The 22,435-nt window shown below is 44.0% G+C and overlaps 1 protein-coding gene across 1 annotated transcript in view; it reads right to left on the reverse strand.

Moving 5' to 3' along the window:
• KIAA0586 (KIAA0586 ortholog) overlaps positions 1–22,435 on the reverse strand; it is a 139,628-nt gene that overhangs the window by 62,697 nt on the left and 54,496 nt on the right. The window contains exons 16-19 of the mRNA XM_074956428.1: positions 22,070–22,258; positions 20,773–20,960; positions 16,922–17,029; positions 15,281–15,361 (exon numbers count right to left, since the gene is read on the reverse strand). Coding sequence (XP_074812529.1) covers positions 15,281–15,361; positions 16,922–17,029; positions 20,773–20,960; positions 22,070–22,258 — 566 coding nt within the window. The remainder of the gene's footprint in view (positions 1–15,280; positions 15,362–16,921; positions 17,030–20,772; positions 20,961–22,069; positions 22,259–22,435) is intronic.

The raw sequence follows: 22,435 nt of genomic DNA on the forward strand, positions 1-22,435 counted from the left end.
TTGTATTAGTATACCAATCTGAACAGAGAAGTATATATTATATTCATTTTGGGATAATACATAATCTTCACTGAAAATTAAATACAAAAATTATGTTCAGCATTTAATTATACAGACTAAACCTATTTATATGTCATCTCTTCCAGTCTTGTCCTGAATGATATGTAGTTAATTCTGCATTTCACCTCCTAAGGGACCTTTGAAAATGTCTATCATGACAACCAACCAAAAAAATGACAAATTAGAAGTTATTTTAGATCTAGTTGGAATATTAATCATTCTACTTTTCAAAGTAACAAGTTGAGGCCCTCTCTATTTAGATCTCAAAAGTATATTCACATAATGTTATAGAAATAAAAAATGGCAGAAATGATCAGGTAAAATATGAGAATTTTGTTTTATAATTGAAAAATATATTAATAGTCTCTTATCAAAGTTCTCCAATAACTTAATCATAAATTTATTTTTTGACACTGTTGATTTTCAAAGGCTTTCATGGTGTAGGCTTTGGCTGCATTAGACGTCCTCTTTGAAAAACTCATCCTGATGAGTACAGCTAGTCAGAAAAACGTAGATGAAACCATTTTTCATGGGAAAATGCAGTTCCATCTATACCAAAATCCTTTGCAAAATCTTGTTGATTTTGCCAAAATTTCATTTAGAGGAAAAAGGAGGGGAATGTTCTGACAATAATGAAACATCCCGTTTCTACATTTCTGCTGGTCACACCCTCTGCTCCAGCTTGTTACCAGATCATTGATTCCAAAGTTGCGTAAAAACAAGCAGAATATGATTAGTAAGAATAATTTCAATGCCAACTAGTAAACTATGTACAATAGGCTAAATGGCCCACATACTGTAGGTACAAAAATTATATTTTGCCCTTTGAATAAGCAGCCATTCAGGGAAGGAAGAAAAGAGAGTTACCTTTTCCATAACTGTTGTTCTTAGAGAAGTGTTACTTATGTCTATTCCACAATAGGTGTGCGTGCTTGCCACGTGCACCGGTGCTGGAAGCGTTTCCCCTAGCAGTACCCGTAGGGGGGAGTGCCCCCCGCAACCCCTGGAGTGGCATCTGCCTGGCATGGTATAAGGGGAGCTGTGTGTTCTCCCCACCCTCAGTTCCTTCTTGCCAGACAACTCTGACAGAGGGGAAAGAGGGTGGGATGTGGAATAGACATGAGCAACACATCTCGAAGATCACCAGTTACAGAAAAGGTACTGTCTTTTCTTCTTCGAGTGATTGCTCATGTGTATTCCACAATAGGTGATTCCAAGCTACATCTGTTGGAGGTGGGTAGGAGTTCACAAGTTCCCATGATGGAGAACAGCCCTGCCGAACCTGGCGTCATCCCTGGTTTGGGGGATGATCGCATAGTGCGAGGTGAATGTGTGAACTGAAGACCACGTGGTGGCCCTACAAATGTCCTGGATGTGGACGTGGGCCACAAAGGCAGCCGACGAGGCCTGCGCCCGAGTTGAGTGTGCCCTCACAATGGGTGGCGGGGGGACACCCGCCAGCTCATAACAGGAATGGATGCACAAAGTGATCCAATTGGAAAGCCGCTGAGTGGAAATCGGCTGGCCCCTCATGCGCGCAGCCGAGGTGACGAACAATTGCGAGGACTTTCTGAATGGCTTGGTCCGCTCGAGGTAGAAAGCCAGAGCTCGCCTCACGTCGAGCGTGTGGAGACGGCGCTCCTCACTAGATGTGTGAGGCTTGGGGCAGAGGACTGGTAGAAAAAAGTCCACGTGGTAGGCAGAGACCACCTTTGGGAGGAATGCAGGGTGTGGACGGAGCTGGACCTTGTCTTTCTGAAAGACCATGTATGGCGGCTCAGAGGTCAGGGCCCTGAGCTCCGAGACTCGCCTGGCCAGCGTGACTGCAACCAGGAAGGATACCTTCCATGAGAGGTGAGACCAGGAGCAAGTGTCCAGTGATTCAAACGGGGGCCCCATGAGACGAGCCAACACCAGGTTTAGGTCCCACTGTGGGACCGGGGATCTAGAATATGGAAAAAGACGGTCCAAACCCTTACGGAATCGGCCAGTCATAGCATGGGAAAATACCGTGTGCCCTTGCATCGGCGGATGGAAGGCCGACATGGCTGCCAGATGCACCTTGACTGATGAGGGCATCAGGCCCTCGGGTCAAGGAGGTAATCAGGGATAAGCTGGATCGGGGCGGTCACCGGGGAGACACCCTGGTCAACCGCCCACCTAGAAAACCGGGACCACTTCGCCAAATAAGCGCGGCGAGTGGAGGGCCGTCTACTTTCGAGGAGGACGTGCTGAACCTGCTCTGAGCACGTCCTTTCCTCTCCACCTAACCACTGAGCAGCCACACCGCGAGGTGGAAGAGCTGCCAGGTTGGGGTGGAGGAGGCGGCCCTGGTCCTGAGACAGCAGGTCTGCGTGGAGCAGCAACAGCCACTGCAGAGCTACTGCCAGGCCCGTGAGGGTCCCGTACCAATGCTGCCTGGACCACGCCGGGACAATCAGGAGGACCCGGGCCTTGTCCGTCTTTATCTTCTCCAGGACCCTGCTTATTAGAGGGAACGGAGGAAAGGCGTAGAGAAGCTGGGCTGACCAGGATAAGAGAAAGGCATCAGAGAGAGTGCCCTTCCCCAGGCCCCCCCGGAGCAGAACTGGGGGCATTGCCGGTTCTGCTGAGTCGTGAACAGGTCCATCTGGGGAGTTCCCCACCTTTGGAAGAGTTGGTGGGCCACTTCCGGGTGGAGGGACCACTCGTGTTGTGAGGAAAAGTCCCTGCTCAAGCAATCTGCCCTCTCGTTCCGGGCACCCGGTAGGTGGAAGGCCTTCAAGTGGATGTCGTGGGCTATACAGAAGTCCCACAGCCTGAGGGCTTCATGGCGGAGGTCAGAGGATCGAGCCCCGCCTTGCCTGTTGATATAGAACACTGAGGCCGTGTTGTCCGTGAAGACCCTGACTACCTTTCCCTCCAGGTGCGAGCGGAAGGCCATACACACCAGCCACAATGCCCTGAGCTCCTTGACGTTGATATGTAAGGTCAGGTCTTGAGCCAACCACAGGCCTTGGGTCTGAAAGTTCCCCACATGAGCCCCCCAACCCAGGTCCGACACATCGGACACCAGTTCCAATGATGGCGCCCTGTCCCTGAATGGGATCCCTTGGAGCATGTTGTTTGGGGCGGACCACCACCATAGGGAGGTGATCACAGAGTCCGGCACGGTGAGGACCTTGTCCTTCCTGTCTGTGGCCTGGGAGAACTTCGAGGCCAACCAGAGCTGGAGGAGCCTCATCCTGAGCCTGGCGTAACGAACCACGTACGTGCACGCCGACATGTGACCCAAGAGTTGTAGGCAAACCCTGGCTGTTGTCACTGGGAACCTTGTGACTGAGTCGATGAGACCTTTCAGGGTCTCGAATCTGCCTGGCGGGAGAGAGGCCCTGGCCGACACTGCATCCAGGAGCACCCCGATAAACTCTACGCATTGGACTGGGACTAACGTGGACTTGGTGTTGTTTACCAACAGGCCAAAGGCGGTGCACGTGGACAGGAGGAGCGCCACGTGATCCCTCACCTGCGACCGGGAGGTGCCCTTGACAAGCCAATCGTCCAGATAGGGAAATATCTGGACCCCCCCGCTGTCTGAGGTAGGTCGCTACCATCGACATGCATTTTGTAAACACCCTGGGGGCAGTGGACAGACCAAACGGTAGGACTGTGAATTGTTAGTGATTCTGTCCCACCACAAAACAGAGGAAGGGTCTGTGCCCCTCGAATATGTGGATGTGGAAGTACGCGTCCTGTAGATCGAGGGCAGTGTACCTGTCCCCGGGATTCAGGGAGGGGATGATGAAGGCCAGGGAGACCCTGCAGAACTTGAGCTTCACCATGTACTGGTTCAGACCTCAGAGGTCAAGGATGGGCCTGAGCCCCGCTTTGGCCTTCGGGATAAGGAAATAACGGGAGTAATACCCCTTGCCTGTGAACTCCTCAGGCACCGCCTCTATCGCTCCTAGACCTAGGAGCCGGCCCACCTCCCGCTCGAGCAGAGCTCCGTGCAAGGGATCCCCCAAGGGGGACGGTGGCGGGGGGTGGTTGGGTGGGGAGGAAGTAAATTGGAGGGTGTAACCCTGGGAGATGGTGTTGAGGACCCATCAGTCCGAGGTTAGCGGCAACCATTCTGGGAGGAAAGCACACAACTGGTTGGAGAAGGGAAGCTTTATTGGGGGTGGATCCCTGATGAGGTGCCCCCAAGCATCCCGTCAAAAATGCCTTTTCCCCGCCTGCTTGCCCTTGGAGGACCCAGGCTGGGGGGCAGGCCGAGACTGCCTCTGAGGGCGTCTCTTATAGTCCTGCTGCTTCTTATGGGTGGCCTCATACTTTTGGAGAGCAGCCTGGGCCAGCGTCTGCTGCGGCTTGAACTTAGGTTTTGCCAGAACTGGAACATAGAGGCCCAGAGTCTGGAGGGTCATGTAGGATTCCTTCATGCTATGCAGCCTTGTATCCGTTTCCTCCGCAAACAGAGCTTTCCCGTCAAACGGGAGATCCTGCATGGAATATTGAGCCTCGCTGGACAGCCCAGAGAGCGGGAGCCATGACGCCCGTTTCATAGACATCGTGGAGGCCATTGATCGTGCAGCCGTATCCGCAGCATCCAAGGCTGCCTGCAGGGATGCCCTAGTGGCCGCTGCCCCTTCCTCCACTAGCGCCTGGAAACTCCTTCCTATTGTGCTCCTGGAGGGAGTCCTCAAACTTGGGCAGGGAGCCCCACAGATTGAATTCGTACCGGCCCAGGAGAGCCTGATGGTTTGCCACTCGTAACTGGAAGCTCCAAGATAAATAAATTTTTCCTTCCGAAAGAGTCCAGTCTCCGAGAGTCTTTGTTCTTTGGGGTCGGGGCTGGCTGACCCTGCCGTTCCCTGTGGTTGACCAACTCGACCACCAGGGAGTTGGGCACCGGGTGGGTATACAGATACTCATGCCCCTTAGTGGGTACAAAGTACTTGCGTTCCGCCTTTTTAGAGATGGAGTCAACGAGACCGGTGTTTGCCACAGGGCATTTGAAATCTTAGCCACCCCTTCATGGAGAGGCAAGGCCACTCTATCCAGTGCCGATGGGGACAACACGTTAAACAGGGAGTCTGAGGGCTCCTCCATCTCCTCTGCCTGGAGGTGGAGGCTTGCTGCCACCCTCTTTAAGAGTTCTTGGTGGCTCTGAAGTCCTCCTGCGGGATACAGGGGGGGCAGGGCCGCAATTGCCTCCTCCGGGTTGGACTCTGGGCACGGTGCCGAGGACGCACGTCCCACCACCTCCTTTCTCGGGGGTCTGGAGAGGGAGGCCGACGGTGCCTCCGAAGCTCCAGCCACCGAGCGAGTTCCCACCGGGGGCTCCGTCAGAGGCTACAGTGCCCACTGGTACCATTGGGCCGGCCATGATGCTCGGTGCCACTGCATCTGCTGTGGCACCAGCAGGGCTGGTTGTTCGGGTTGGCTGGCCTTGCCCATCGAAGGACAGCTATGAATGGCTATGGCTGGCGTAAGATCTGCTACTGTTTCTGGACCAGGAGGAACAGCGGTGCCGGGATCTACGACAGTCATGGGACCGCGATCTCGACATGGAGGACCAATACCAGCGGTAACATCTGCTCCGTGAACGGCCTCGATGGGCGGACCCGCAACAGTGAAAAGCCGGCAATCGACGCCCGGCACTGCATTGTCTTGGCGGAGACTTGGAGTGGGAGTCCGAGTGGGAACGGTGTCGACGACCGTGCCACGACCGACTGCAGTACCCTCTCCGAGACAAGGATTGATGGTGACGCCCGCTGCGCTCCCGCCGATATTTGCTCCTTGAGGACGAGTGGTGCCACGAGTCCCAGCCGGACGGAACCAAGCCAGACAGTCTGGTTGGCGCCGAGGTCGATCCACCTGGACTCTGCCCTGAGCGATCGCTGGGTGGTGACTGGCGTGGGGAACATTCTCTCGATCGAGACGGTACTGGGCCGGAGGCGACTGCGGAGATCCCAGTGGCGGCTTGCCTCTGAAGTGCGGGGCCAACATCGGCAGCGCTCCAGGCACTGGCATGGACAGAATGTCCCATGCCGCCTGGAGAGCTTCAGGGGTGGACAGCATCTGGATAGGCCTGTTCTGAAGGGGCTGGGCTATTACGCTGAGTCGGAGGCCTGGGGCCCAGTGGGGATCGAGGACTGCCCGACATGGGCCTAGCCTCTGTCCCAGACTTCCGTCTGTGCCACTGCGAAAAGAGGGTCTTCCTGGCCCTCTTGGCGTGCCCCGACTGGTCGATGACACCGGAGGTTCGCCGCGTACCGATGCCGCGGTGCCGGGTACCAGTTTGGAGTGGTGTGCCGGGGTCAGGGTCAGCACTGACTCCATCAGGATGGCCCGGAGCCTAATGTCCCTTTCTCTTTTGGTCCGAGGCTTAAACGACTTGCAAATCTTGCACCTTTCGCTGATATGGGTTTCTCCCAAGCAGCGCAAACAGTGTGCGTCTGGGTCACTTCTTGGCACAGAACGCCTACAAGAGCCGCATGACTTAAACCACAGGGCGCGGGACATGCCCCGGCCCGGGCTCACTGACTGACTAAACTAATTAAACAGCTAACTAATTACAGGCACTAACACTGAATGAACAAAAGAACAGTTCTGGGGATGAGCTGCAGCAAAGCTGGAGTAGAGCAGTTCCGACGCACCTTCACTGCTGGCAAGAAGGAACTGAGGGTGGGGGGAGTGCGCAGCTCCCCTTATACCACGCCAGGCAGGTGCCACTCCAGAGGTTGCAGGGGGCGCTCCCCCCTACAGATACTGCTAGGGGAAAAACTTCTGGCACCGGTGCACGTGGCGAACACGCACACCTATTGTGGAATACATGAGCAGTCACTCAAAGAAGAACTGTGGATGCTGCTACTATTGTAAAGGATATTATCAGATAAGAAATTTCCCATTCTATAACCCTATGTCTCGCAAAATACTGTCACATGTGGGAAGTAGGAGGAGAGAACAGGACTAGGGAGGGATGAAGAAGTAGAATAAGAAGTGAAGGAAGGGCTTTTTCCATCAATTGCCAAAACGGAAAGCAACTTCTGGATCAATGCGTGCAGCACTTTCCTTTTGAAGGACGCTTCTGCAGAGGATAGAAAGTCCACCTTACAGTGTCTAATAAAAGGGTTAATAAAGGACCATGTTGCTGCCCAGCAGATCTCCTCAGGGGAAGAACATGGGCAGAAAGTGCCTAAAGACACCGTAGATCTTGTGGAGCGTATTTTGATTCCGTCAAAACAGGTTCACCCTGATGCCTTGTATGCCTTGACAATGCATAATCTGATCCATCTAGCCAGATATAATTTGGATAGCTGGAGCCCTTGTCACTTCGGATGAAAGAAGATGAACAAGGAAGCCAATCTTCTCGTTGAATCAGTGCACTCAATATATCTCTTTAGTACTCCAAAAGCATCCACATTATGCCACAGCTTTTCTGCAGGATGCTGTCCCCTATGTGGCACGAAAAGATGAGTTCACTTTTGACGAGAAAGATTATGAGTTCCTTCATACCACTTTGTCATTATGAATGACTTAATGAGATTTATGCATAGATAAAGCTGCCAACTTAGAGACTCATCCAGAAGTTGTGAAAGCAACCAAGAAATAGGTTTTGATAGATCTGTAGAAAGGTGAGGATCCATGTAAATGGTTTAAAAGGGTTCTTTCAGCGCCAGTGGTAAGTCCCATTTAGGAAAGACTGGTCTGACTTCAGGTCTAACCAGTCTGACTGCTCTGAGAAATCTGAGTACTTTGATTCTTTTCCAAGGACATCTAGTAAGATGCTACTTGTGGCCAACATCTGGCTGTGTACTGCAGTGTTGAACTGCCCCTCAAAACTACACACAGAAAGGGAATAGCTCATATGTATCAGAACTGGGGTTGACACCAGACTGCAGAATATGAGTGTCCACATGGATGGGATGGTTATACTGGTAACATTGTTAAAACTTTTCTGTGTACATAGTCTCTAACTATTACTGTTGAGGAGAAACCCTCAAAATGAGAGCCTGAAACAACAGCTCTAGGGTGTGAACTGTCCCATTTATTTCAATGGGTGCTAACTCCGATGCTAATGAGGATACGTTGATTGTCAACAGAGTTAATTATTTCACTGCCCTCCAAAGCATAAACAAAAAGAAAGGGTGTAACTTGAAGTTCTACCCTAGCATTTCCCCAAAGTGCAAGTTGCACCAAGAGATAAGAGGGCAAATGCAGAAGGGTTATACATTACCACAGGTAGGCCTTTAACATGACATGGCAGGACAGCAATGGGGGTACAACAGATTTCATCTTCCTCTAAGGGGACTCAACTTTCAAAAATTTGGGAACTGCTGCATTATCCAGTGACAGAGTAGCTAACTAAAATTAGCATTTTAATATCTTCAGTATCTTCTGGACCTATCTTCTACCACAAGAAATCAGAGAGAAGTACTAAACTCAGAGAAAACTCATGGACCAAAGTACCAAAAAATCCTGTCCACATGAAATTGAAAAAACAGGAAGTTTTTTGACAAATACTTATCTTCTTAACTTCTAACAGATGGTACTTTTCATGGGGGAAAAAGGCCAGTTTTCCTGCATAACATTTTATGGACATATCTCCATGCACATTCAAAGCAAAGCTATTACTATAAAAGAGGATGCTTTTGAGGTCTTAAACATTTCTGTCACTCCGGAGACCTGATTTTATGGTTCCACATTATGTTTGTCTTGCACATCTTTAAGAACACTATATATATGCTCATGAGCCAAACATGTGTTGCCATTGAAACACTATTTTGCTTTGTGGTTAAAATGCAGGCCGTTGCCAAGAACAAAAAATAAACGCAATCCTGGAGAAATATGAAAAATGGAGAACTCATATTAACATTTAAAGAATTTAGATGCTGCTAGGTTCTTTTTATTGTTATTTCTTAAATTGATTTCTTAAGTAGTTTCCCTGTTCGTTTTTAAAGAATAAGCATTTGTGCAAATAGAAAAACACTGCCCAAGTAGATTTATTAGTTCTTTTAGAGAAGCTCTGGTCATTATTTTAAAGAGTCATTTGCATAGTTTTGACAGGACTGGAACACATTCTTTGATATACTGTACATTTAATACACATATTTCTGAAGTGAATTTACCATACTGGTCACAAATAGAGCTCTCTGACTGGCTGTCACAATAAGGTTATTTGCATGTTCATATACTTACATGGTATTACTGACAGTTTTTCTTACTTTTATTTCCAAAATCCATTTGTTAATAAGAACACTATATATGCAATTCATTTTCAAGGGCTGCAGCATCACCAAATGATGTATGCTCTGTCAGAATACTTGATATTAACTTACTTCATTGCTATTCTCCAATAACTGCACATACAGGTAGGTCTCGAATTCTACTACCACTATTGACTCTGAAGTGCTGATCTTTGACAGCATGTCTTTATTTCTAAGGAGTCTAGGCATGTACAATTAAAACCCAATTCTTAAAATTAAGTTAACTCTCTTCCTTCATGCATCTGATGAAGTGAGCTGTAGCTCATGAAAGCTTATGCTCAAATAAATTTGTTAGTCTCTAAGGTGTCACAAGTACTCCTTTTCTCTTCCTTTTGTTTGTCAAAGGTCCTTTACCTATTAACAAATTATGTATTTATTCCAACAGTGAAGAATAAGATTGTTCAACTAGTAGATATAATATTTTTAAGTTGTTAGTAAATGTAGGGGAAAGTCCTCAGTCCTGATACAAAAATTATATTAATAAAAATATTGTAACTTTTAAAAAAGTTGTTACAAACTTGTTTGCACCTTTACTGAATATTAAGATATAGCTACAAAAATGTTATTGCCAGGATGTTTGGAAATATAATAATATACATGTTTAGCTAATTATGTTACAAAATGTTAAAGCTAATCAAAGAAATTCCAGAAGGTTTCTGCTTCTATCTCCCAAGGACAAGCACACTCACATCAAGCAGAAACAAACCTTGTGAACATTTTTAGGAATAAATCTGTGAAAAGAATGCAGGGTTGTGTTATCAGAGCAATAAATCTAGAGGTAGAGTGGGCCTATACTAACCCCTCCTGCCCCTTCTTTTCAAAGAAAAAGCTATGTTTAACCCACACAAAGAATTCTAGAACTATCCTTACTGAAACTGATTTCTTTTGTAAACACACTGAAGTCTTTATTCTTTACATTTGAAGAATATTTATGGTGCGAAACATTTTACAGAAGATACCGGCTACTTCCAAGTAACTCATGTCAACACTTAGAAGTAAAAATCTTCGTTGCTTCTCATATACTTAAGATTGTATATGCTGCTTTCAATATGTATATTTGCAAATATTTTGTAAAGGCAAGCCTGATAGTATTGTTATATAACTCGTAAAATGTTTAATGTACAAATATAACAAGTTCATTTGATGACTGACTAATTATTAAATAAGAAGCCATTTAAGTATAGAATATTTATATTAATGGGGAATTAATTATGAGAGTGAGCAAACCTTCATCCAATGCAGAAGACAAGAAAATCATCATTCCAAAAACTGTCGCGTAGAGTCAACCATTTCATCAAAAGACTTTCTAAAAGTTATTTAATTTTCAGACTGTTTTGAAAACTAAAAACTCTTACATAAAAGAACAGGAGTGCTTGGACTTTTTGAATTTCATTTCCTGTCATACTATAAGAAAAATAAAAATAAAATCTCAAAAAATGGACTGAATAAAAGAGTTAAAACTTTAAAAGGTTTCAGAGTAGCAGCCGTGTTAGTCTGTATTCGCAAAAAAGAAAAGGAGTACTTGTGGCACCTTAGAGAAGCTTATGCTCATATAAATTGGTTATTCTCTAAGGTGCCACAAGTACTCCTTTTCTTTTTAAAACTTTAAAAGTTATCTGAATCTATTCTTCAACAGCCTTTGTTCTTTTTTGTGGCAGGAATGTCATATATTCATTAACAGGCTGCATATTCAGGATCTGAAAGAGTCACCTACGCCAACCCCAAAGGCACGAAGCCAATGAAAAATGATATAGCAACCAACATAAATCGAAACAAGAATGAAAGAGATGTGTTTTCCCAACAAAGTTCATGAAAATAAGGAGAAAGATATAAAAGACGTTGAAGTGAGCACCCCCTCACATCCAACCCCTGCTACTCTGCTTAGACAGCAAGCACTCCACAACTCACCCTACCCATCTCTACAAGCAAACTGCCGTAGACAGTTAAGAAAAAAAGAGAAGACTCAAGAAGAAATCTCCCCAAGGCGTCAATGTGGATTGGGAAGAGGAAGTTAACTAAAACACTGCCAAGAGATTAGATTTAAAACCCTTGTAATGATTTTGTTGGATTACTGAAATGCTGTTGTAATTTAAAAGACAAACAAACAGTTTTTCCTATTAATCACCAAGTGATTATACCATCTATTTCTAAAGAGGAAAACTGGTTAAACATTGGTAAACAGAAAAATAATGAGTTTTAACTGGATTTAGGATTCTTAATATAGGTTAATTGGCCTGTCTCAAGATAGTTCCTTAAATGCCTTTTTCTTAGTAACTGATTTAGATATTTTCCTCGGTTTCATAGGATGTAGCTAAGATAGCCAGTCAGTTTAAAACTGGTAATTTATTAATAACCAACAAGTCCACTTGCCTGGAAACAAACATTTTTTTGCCCATCTATAAACATTCATAGTTATCTGAAGCTATATTAAAGAATGGATTCACAATAATTTTAAACAATATACTTTGGTCTTAACTTTACCAAGAGAAAAGAACACCTCAGAGTTGTTTGCTCTCAAGGGTGTTAAACTCTTGTTAAAAGCTCTCCACAGGGAGGCATACAGAAGAGATTATAACGGAAGTAAGCAGTTCATCATTTTGGTTTGGTCATTTGTGTTGTTTAATGTTTTCTTTTCCTTTCTTTAGTAATAAAATAGCCATAGTTAATAATTGTGATTTTGCTTGGTCTTGATCACACCCAAGCAAGCAGCTCCCTACAAATATACATACATTTGCAATAACTGCCAAAGATCATGCAAATCTCGAATTGGACTATTCAGTCATATGAGACATTGCAAACCATTTACATCATAGGCTACAATTCACACCATCTCTCACAGACGAAAGGATGCCAACAATGATCACAGTGTCCCCTAGCATAGGTAAAGGAAACACTGTGACTACATAATGGGAGCCATATCCCTGAGTTAGCAGAAAGAGAAACAGTAAGAAAAAAACTGCGGAACCACCTGATCAACATCCTCTGCAGCAAACAGGGAAAGATTAAGAATGAGCTCTCAAAAATGGATACTCTCATAAAAAAAACAACCTTCCACACAAACGTCCCTGTGGCTGGACTTTACAAAAACTAGACAACCCATTTACAACACACACTTTGCTTCTCTACAAAAGAAAAAGGACACTAAACTATGTAAACTACTACATGCCACAAGAGGCCACAACAGTGGTTCCCTTCACCCACCCAGCAATATTGTTAATCTACCAACTATACTCTCAGCCCAGCAGAAGAATCTGTCCTATCTCAGGGCCTCTCCTTCTGCCCCTCCACCCCCACGAACATGATACAGTTCTGTGGTGACCTAGAATCCTATTTTCGACGTCTCCGACTCAAGGAATATTTCCAACACACCTCTGAACAGCATACTAACTCACAGAGACCTTCCTACCAACACTACAAAAAGAAGGATTCTGGGTGGACTCCTCCTGAAGGTCGAAACAACAGACTCGACTTCTACATAGAGTGCTTCCACTGACGTGCACAGGCTGAAATTGTGGAAAAGCAGCATCAATTGCCCCATAACCTCAGCCGTGCAGAACACAATGCCATCCACAGCCTCAGAAACAACTCTGACATCATAATCAAAAAGGCTGACAAAGAACGTGCTGTCGTCATCATGAATAGGTCGGAATATGAACAAGAGGCTCCTCGGCAGCTCTCCAACACCACTTTCTACAAGCCATTACCCTCGGATCCCACTGAGGGTTACCAAAAGAAACTACAGCATTTGCTCAAGAAACTCCCTGAAAAAGCACAAGAACAAATCCGCACAGACACACCCCTGGAACCCCGACCAGGGGTATTCTATCTGCTACCCAAGATCCATAAACCTGGAAATCCTGGACGCCCCATCATCTCAGGCAGGATTGTCTGGCTATGTAGACTGCCTCCTCAGGCCCTACGCTACCAGCACTCCCAGCTACCTTCGAGACACCACTGACTTCCTGAGGAAACTACAATCCATCAGTGATCTTCCTGAAAACACCATCCTGGCCACTATGGATGTAGAAGCCCTCTACACAAACATTCCACACAAAGACGGACTACAAGCTGTCAGGAACAGTATCCCCGATAATGTCACGGCAAACCTGGTGGTTGAACTTTGTGACTCTGTCCTCACCCATAACTATTTCACATTTGGGGACAATGTGCACCTTCAAATCAGCGGCACTGCTATGGGTACCTGCATGGCCCCACAGTATGCCAACATTTTTATGGCTGACTTAGAACAACGCTTCCTCAGCTCTCGTCCCCTAATGCCCCTACTCTACTTGCGCTACATTGATGACATCTTCATCATCTGGACCCATGGAAAAGAAGCCCTTGACGAATTCCACCATGATTTCAACAATTTCTATCCCATCATCAACCTCAGCCTGGACCAGTCCACACAAGAGATCCACTTCCTGGATGCTAAGGTGCTAATAAGCAATGGTCACATAAACACCACCCTATACCGGAAACCTACTGACCGCTATTCCTACCTACATGCCTCCAGTTTTCATCCAGACCACACCACATGATCCATTGTCTACAGCCAAGCTCTACGATACAACTGCATTTGCTCCAACCCCTCAGACAGAGACAGACACCTACAAGATCTCTATCAAGCATTCTTATAACTACAATACCCACCTGCTGAAGTGAAGAAACAGATGGTCAGAGCCAGAAGAGGACCCAGAAATCACCTACTACAGGACAGGCCCAACAAAGAAAATAACAGAACGCCACTAGCCATCACCTTCAGCCCCCAACTAAAACCTCTCCAACGCATTATCAAGGATCTACAACCTATCCTGAAGGACGAGCCATCACTCTCACAGATCTTGGGAGACAGGCCAGTCCTTGCCTACAGACAGCCCCCCAACCTGAAGCAAATACTCACCAGCAACCACATACCACACAACAGAACCACTAACCCAGGAACCTATCCTTGCAACAAAGCCTGTTGCTAACTGTGTCCACATATCTATTCAGGGGACACCATCACAGGGCCTAATCACATCAGCCACACTATCAGAGGCTCGTTCACCTGCACATCTACCAATGTGATATATGCCATCATGTGCCAGCAATGCCCCTCTGCCATGTACATTGGGCAAACTGGACAGTCTCTACGTAAAAGAATAAATGGACACAAATCAGACATCAAGAATTAGAACATTCAAAAACCAGTTGGAGAACACTTCAATCTCTTTGGTAACTCAATTACAGACCTAACAGTTGCAATTATTCAACAAAAAAACTTCAAAAACAGACTCCAACGAAAGACTGCTGAACTGGAATTAATTTGCAAACTGGATACAATTAACTTAGGCTTGAATAGAGACTGGGAGTGGATGGGTCATTACACAAAGTAAACTATTTCCCCATGGTTATTCCCCCCATCCACTGTTCCTCAGACGTTCTTGTCAACTGCTGGAAATGGCCCACCTTGATTATCACTACAAAAGGTTTTTTCCCCTGCTCTCCTGCTGGTAATAGCTCACCTTAAGTGATCACTCTGGTTACAGTGTGTATGGTAACACCCATTGTTTCACGTTCTCTATGTATATAAATCTCCCCACTGTATTTTCCACTGAATGCATCCGATGAAGTGAGCTGTAGCTCACGAAAGCTCATGCTCAAATAAATTTGTTAGTCTCTAAGGTGCCACAAGTACTCCTTTTCTTTTTGCGAATACAGACTAACAAGGCTGCTACTCTGAAACCAGTAAGTAAGAGCGGGCCTACCATTTCTTGTTTCTCTCAACCAAATGTTTTTAGTCATTTAAAACCAAAATTACTTGGCATCCAACCATTTAAAACTACCCCTTTCAATCTCAGATAAAGCTAAACTAAACAAGATGCATATTTTGTATAAAGTACAATTTTTAATGCTTTATTTCATATTGAGGAACAGAACAGAATTGAATATAAAAGTCAAAGGCAAGGACATCTTTGGGATGTAATTACCTGAATAACATCAGTAACATCCACAAAATTAGTTCCTGGGAACTTTATATCTTCCTCCTCATACTGAGTTTGTTCTGGACCCTTATAAAAGGTAGACAAAAACATACACATCTGAAATTAAAAGGTATAACTGTAGAAAAACTTTATACTGAGAATATGATCAAGCTACAGTGACCATCTTGTTGCACACTAATTAGATCTTAAACAACCACCATACAAAAATGTTTTATCAGAACAGTTAGAGGGATTTCTCTATAGACCAGGAAGAGGACTGGATGGTATCCATTAAGCAATTCAATAAAATGAATGCAAACACTCCTTGGACTTGGCTGTAGGATTTAATAGAATATCTCCGCTTCAGAATCTCAGGACAACATTATTGTTTATAACTATTAAACTTTTTTTTTTAAAATACACAAGAGAGGGACAAATGACTGCAAAGTGAATCACTCAATACCTAAATTAAGGTTCCCCAAAGCAACCTTAACTCTACTTCCTTGTGCATAATCATTACAAACTAGTTTTTAATTACATGATCACAAGCTCTTTTTTGGGGGAGGGGGGTGATGGGGGACGGGCAGAACACTGCCTCATTCAGTGGCAGAATGAGAGTTCAGCGGAATGATGAATGAGTTGTGTAGTGAATGAGGCAGGGGTCTGCAGGAACATCACCTCATGCAGTGAGGAGGCTGGTTGGTGTGCAGTGAATGAAGCAGACACACATGCTGAACAGTTAAGGAAAAAAGATATATTGAACAGTTGCCTCATTCAGTTCACATAGCTCAGCCTGTGCACTGAATGAGGCAGAGGTCCTGTGCAAGAAACAGTAAATGATCTTGTAATCATATGCTTCAGTTTGCAACCTTAACATTCTTTACATAGTTTTCTGCCTGGAAGTCACACACAATCTTTATTATTTCCTAAATGCTCTATGACAACTCCTGAAAAGTGATATGGGTAAAATCATGATTCGTAGATCTGAAGGCCAGAAGGGGCCATTATGATCATCTAGTCTGACCTGCACAATACAGGCCATAGCATCTCACCGAGTAGTTAGTGGCTTGCCTGTGTTGCTGTGTAAGGGAGCACAAGGCACCTCCTTACTCCCTTGCACAGCTACCTTGTATTGTCGGTCTGTGTGCAGGGTGGTGAAGTGATCCACAGCGCCACTATTCCCCACCCAAGGCAGGTGGACAGGGAATGGACATAAAGGGCGAAAGGAGTGGGTGAAGTCTTCTCTCTTCCACGTGCCAGCTAATACAGCTGAGCCTGCATGGATGGAGAAGCAATGTGCTCCTGGTTTGGGCCAACAGCAGATTACTTCCTCCTCCCTGCCGCAAAAGAGTCACAATTCTTTCCCTATGCTGTTCCTGGGGTAGGCACAGCTACGCACCATCCCTTACTCAGGGATGGAAGGAAATTAACGATCTACACCCTGTTAAAGATTTTGTTTAAAATAAATAAATAAAAACCCACCCATCTTAGAAGTCGCAATTTAGTTCTCTTTTCTGTTTACTAGTGGGCCTACTTTCTTTAAAAAAGAAGGAATACTACATTAGATCATTTGATAGTAATTGAACATTAATGTATTAATATCTACTTATCAAACTAACATCGATTCTTAGGCATTTAGACCAATACCTGAATCAGACTGCTGACAGGAGGAAGTGCTGCTTCAGAGCTTGTAGGAGCCTGGTTTATACTCACGCTGTCATTTGAAAGACTGTCAATATCTACATTTGGTAATACCTAAAATGGAAAACACCACAAGTCCAAAGTCTAAGTCTGTATTAATTAAATTTTCCTCTGTTCAAACTTTTCATAAGAACATGGAATGGCTCCCCATTGTCATGCCTCCACCTGATCAGGACTGGATTTTAAAGACAGATTTAACACAATAAACAAACTAAGAACATTCCCCCAAGAGTACTTCCTTCTCCTTTTTTTCTGTTATCTTACTTTTACTGCTCTCCATTTCATTTGAGGTCTTCAGTTTTGTTATCTATAATAGATTGTTAACACCCTGGGACCTTGTCATCTTGTATGTTTTAATTGCCAAACACATGTATGGTAATTTTACATAATAAATACACCACCCCAATTCACATCAATTATTCAGAATTCTGTGATTGATTGATTAATGGGTCATTTATGTTGCCTTATAAACAACTGTGTTGTTAAGTGTACTTTTAAGTAATAAGCAGTAACTATTAATTTTGTAATAGACACATTGTAATAGATGTACAATCTTTGTACAAAACGGTTAGAAGAAGAATTAGAGTGGTTATGTTCTTTGCAGTGACAAAGATTTTTCAACAGGTACACAAATGCATCAAAAAGAAATGTAAGTACTAGTTTAAATCTTTGACAAAAGCCTCATCACTTGGAACATTTAAAACTAAACTGAACAAAGCACTACCAAAAAAGTGTGTTGATGAGAAAAGTAGTGCACTGGCAGAGGGATGGACTACATGTTCTGTCTGGGATTTTTTTTTTAAATTTCTGACTTCTATTATTCAAAAGTAGTTATATTTAAAGGGGGGAGGGGAGAGAGGGGAATACTGACAGCATATCTTCTGCTTCAGTTTGATTCTCCTATGAAAACAAAATACTGAATTTTTGATAAAACATTCTTTTCCATTTCCATGACAACAGACTCATATCACAAACATGGAATTAGGACTTCAGTGGTTGACTGGTCTGAAGGGAAACTGTGTTGCAAGGAAACTCATATTTAAACAAAGATTTTAAATGGCAAAGCATTCAGCCAAGTAAATTGCTATTGTTTTAAATAAATTAAACTCTCCTTTTCAAGTTTGCTCCAGCATGAAAGTCTCCCTCTAAAAAAAATCACAGGGCTGTTTTCTCCTCAACACATGGATTATACTTTCAGATATGTTCTTTTTCCAAACAACTCTATTCTGGTTAAATAATAAAAATAATTGTAAAAAAATTCAAAACAATTTGCACAGGATGACTGATTTTTGTTTACACTATACCATACGGTGTTAACAGTAAGAGAAAAGGCATCCACCAATACCAAATCATTCACATAGAATCACAGAAGTGTAGGACTGGAAAAGACCATCATAGATCCTCTAGTCCAGTCCCCTGCACTCAAGGCAAGACTAATTATTAACTAGACCAGTGGTTCTCAAACTTCTGCACTGGTGACCCCTTTCACATAGCAAGCCTCTCAGTGCAACCCCCCCTTATAAATTAAAAACACTTTTTTATATATTTAACACCATTATAAATGCTGGAGGCAAAGTGGGGTTTGGGGTGGAGGCTGACAACTCGCGACCCTCCATGTAATAACCTCACGACCCCCTGACAGGTCTACCCTGACAGTTAGGAAATTTTTCCTAACGTTCAACCTAAACCTCCCTTACTGCAATATAAGCCCATTGCTTCTTGTCCTATCCTCCTCGTAACAACCTTTTATGTATTTGAAAACTATTATCATGTCCCCTCTCCGTGTATTCTTCCCCAGACTAAACAAACCCATTTTTAAAAATCTTTCCTCATAGGTCATGTTTTCTAGACCTTTAATCATTTTTGCTCCTCTGGACTTTCTCCAATTTGTCCACGTCTTTCCTGAAACGTGGCGTCCAGAATTGAACACAATACACCACTGAGGCCTTATCAGCGCAGAGTAGAGTGGAAGAACTATTTCTTGTGTCTTGCTTTTCAACACTCCTGCTAATACATCCCAGAATGATGTTTGCTTTTTGGCAACAGTGTTACACAGTTCACTCGTATGTAGCTTGTGATCCACTATAACCCCCAGATTCCTTCCTAGGCAGTCATTTCCCATTTTGTACGTGTGTGATTGTTGCTTCTTAAATGGAGTACTTTGACTTTGTCCTTACTGAATTTCATCCTATTTACTTTAGGCCATTTCTCCAGTTTATCTAGATCATTTTGAATTTTAATCCTATACTCTAATGCGCTGGTAACCCCTCCCAACTTGGTACCTCCACAAACTTTACAAGTGTACTCTCTATGCCATTATCTAAATCATTTGTGAAGATATTGAACAAAACCGGACCCAGGACCAATCCGTGTGGGACTCCACAGCTTGACTGTGAACCACTGATATGTACTCTCTGGGAATGGTTTTCCAACCAGTTATGCACCCACCTGACAGTAGAACCATTTAGGCTATATTTCCCTAGTTTGTTTATGAGAAGGTGATGTGAGATAGCATCAAAACCCTTACTAAAGTCAAGATATATCACATCAACTGCTTCCCACCTATCCACAAGCCTTGTTACCCTGTCAAAGAAAGCTTTTAGGTTGGTGTGACACGATTTGTTCTTGACAAATCCACGTTGACTGTTACTTATCACCTTATTATCTTCTAGGTGTTTGCAAACTGATTGCTTATTTGCTCCGTTATCTTTTTGATTACTGAAGTTAAGCTGACTGGTCTCAGATTCATAGACTTTAAGGTCAGAAGGGACCATTATGATCATCTAGTCTGACCCGCTTCACGCTGCAGGCCACAGAACCTCACCCACCCACTCCTATAATAGACCCCTAACATCTGGCTGAGTACTGAAGTCCTCAAATCATGATTTAAAGACTTCAAGTTACAGAGAATCCAGCATTTACATTAGTTTAAACTTGCAAGTGACCCGTGCCCCACGCTGCACAGGAAGGCGAAAACCCAATGGGGTCCCTGCCAATCTGACCAGGGGAAAATTCCTTCCCAACTCCAAATATGGCGTTCAGTTAGACCCTGAGCACATGGCCAAAACCTACCAGCCAGATACTTGGGAAAGAACTCTCTGTAGTAACTCAGAACCCTCCCCATCTAGTGTCCCATCACTGGCCTTTGGAGATATTTGCTGCGAGCCATCCTGTAGGCAGTCTCATCATACCATCCCCTCCATAAACTTATCAAGCTCAGTCTTGAAGCTAGTTAGATTTTTTCCCCCCACTGGTCATAATTACCCGGGTTGTCCTTATTCTCCTTTTTATAGATTGGCATTATCTTTGCTCTCTTCCCATGCTCTGGAATCTCTGCAGTCTTCCATGAGTTTTTGAAGATAATTGCTAATCGCTCAGCTATCTGCTCAGTCAGCTCCTTGAGTATTCTAGGATGTATGACTTGAAGACATCCGATGAAGTGAGCTGTAGCTCATGAAAGCTTATGCTCAAATAAATTTGTTAGTCTCTAAGGTGCCACAAGTACTCCTCTTCTTTTTAACTTGTCTAAGTAATTTTTAACTTGTTCTTCCCCTATTTTAGCCTCAGATCCTACCTCATTTTCACTGGTATTCACTGTGTTAGTTGTTAGATCCCTACTGACCTTTTTGGTGAAAACAGAAACAAAAAAAGGCATTTAGCGCTTCCAGCATTCCCACATTTTCTGTTATTGTCTCCCCCCTCCCCCCCCATTGAGTAATGGGCCTGCCCTGTCCTTGAATACAAACAATCTTTAGCAAATATTAATAAGTAAAGCAGTTGTTGTTCTTGCTTCATACCTGCACAGTGAGTTTAGGAGGGTCCTTTTTTTCTGATCTCATCTCTATTACTGCTATGTTGGGTTTCTTTAGCTTAGGTTGTGGTTTTGGAGGAGCTGGAAGAACAGAGGCGATCACTGTAACAGGGTGTGGTTTATCAATAATGACTCCAGCAGACTGTGGTGAGATGCCATTAATTTGTGTTTGACCTAAAGAAAGTTAGTCAAGAAACATAAAAATCTTGAATTTATTGATTAAACAGAATAAAGTTAAACTTAATTTAAATCAGAACGTTTTTGTGAATTTTATAAAAATCAGATTAATTTTCTTCCTCACTGGTCAAAATCTAGTGCCTTATCAGTTACATTTAAATTTTTATGCATTTTTTCATATTAATTTTTTTAATCCTAGATGCCTGAGGATTTTCCCAATTGTTTTCTAGTAGTTCAATTGACTACAGTGCCACCTAGTGTTATGAAACAACAATAACTGCAGTCACCTGTGCTACTCAAAAGCTTGAGTCATCGTAACGGACAGACATTTTTGTTCTTTGATCTACAGGATATGGGCTATATAAAATCGATACCTACAGTCTCCCCCTGCCTCCTCCTATCTGGAACTAGTAGGCCAATTAGTCAAGATATGATTCAGGTCATAACATCCTGTGAGCTCTGACTGCAGCCCCTCTTTTTTGTATATTTATTATCTTTAGGTGTCAGCTTAATATTAACCTCTGTCTATATACTAACAGTACTCAGACTATATCTACTCTCAAGAGGAAACTATCTCAGTGATGATCAATATGCTCTAATCAACTTGGGACAATACTATTGAAACTGCTGGGCAGAAATGATCAATTTATATCTACTCTCTGTCATGCAGACTAAATTCCAGGGCCCAGAATTCATTCTCTGATCAACACTGTCTCCTCCTGTAGAGCCAAAGGCAGAGTCTCAGTGAGGGGAAGAGTACCAGGAAGGAGGCTCCTGCAGTGCAAAATGCCAGCAATCTCTCCTCTGCCAGGATGTCCTCAAACAGGCAGCACAAGGTGTGAGTGGTGCTGGCTAGGAGTGGGCCTGGCTAAAAGAAACAGAGGATACACAGATTCCCACCACAGCATCTGCATGTTAAGCTTCTACTGAGTCCCATCAGAATTTAAAACTGCGCCCCCATACCAGGGTCCCCAAAGGAAGGGCAGCTGTAAATCTCCATGGGCACAGAAGCCATCACTGATACAGAGAGATAAGAGATGCTTCTCTCAGAAGCAGCAGGGACGAATCTGGCCCATACAACTCATTAGGTTTTTGGTTGTTCTTACCTAATGGAATAGCCATAGGAATTAGATGGCCTTCAAGTGGACCGGAGACATCAGGCATTTCTCTGCTGGGGCTGAACAGATACTGACTTTCTTTAAGGGGTGCAGAAAGTGGCCGCTGCCTCTTAGGACTGATTATTACTTTCTGTGTGCAAGAGTTGGTTTGTGTTCTTGCTGACCTTACCTTAGTACCTGAAATGAGAATCAACTAAATTATACATCTCTCACGTGCATTCACACAATGTCATATACTAGTATAAAGCTTATGTAATACAAATTGTTTGATTGTAATAACTATGTATAACCGCTTTAAAAACAGAGACGGTATGACCAGCCATTGTTCTAATAAATAAAAAATATTGGAAGTGA

This window comes from Natator depressus, chromosome 6 (assembly GCF_965152275.1).
Source record: "Natator depressus isolate rNatDep1 chromosome 6, rNatDep2.hap1, whole genome shotgun sequence".
In the NCBI taxonomy this organism is placed as follows: domain Eukaryota; kingdom Metazoa; phylum Chordata; order Testudines; family Cheloniidae; genus Natator; species Natator depressus.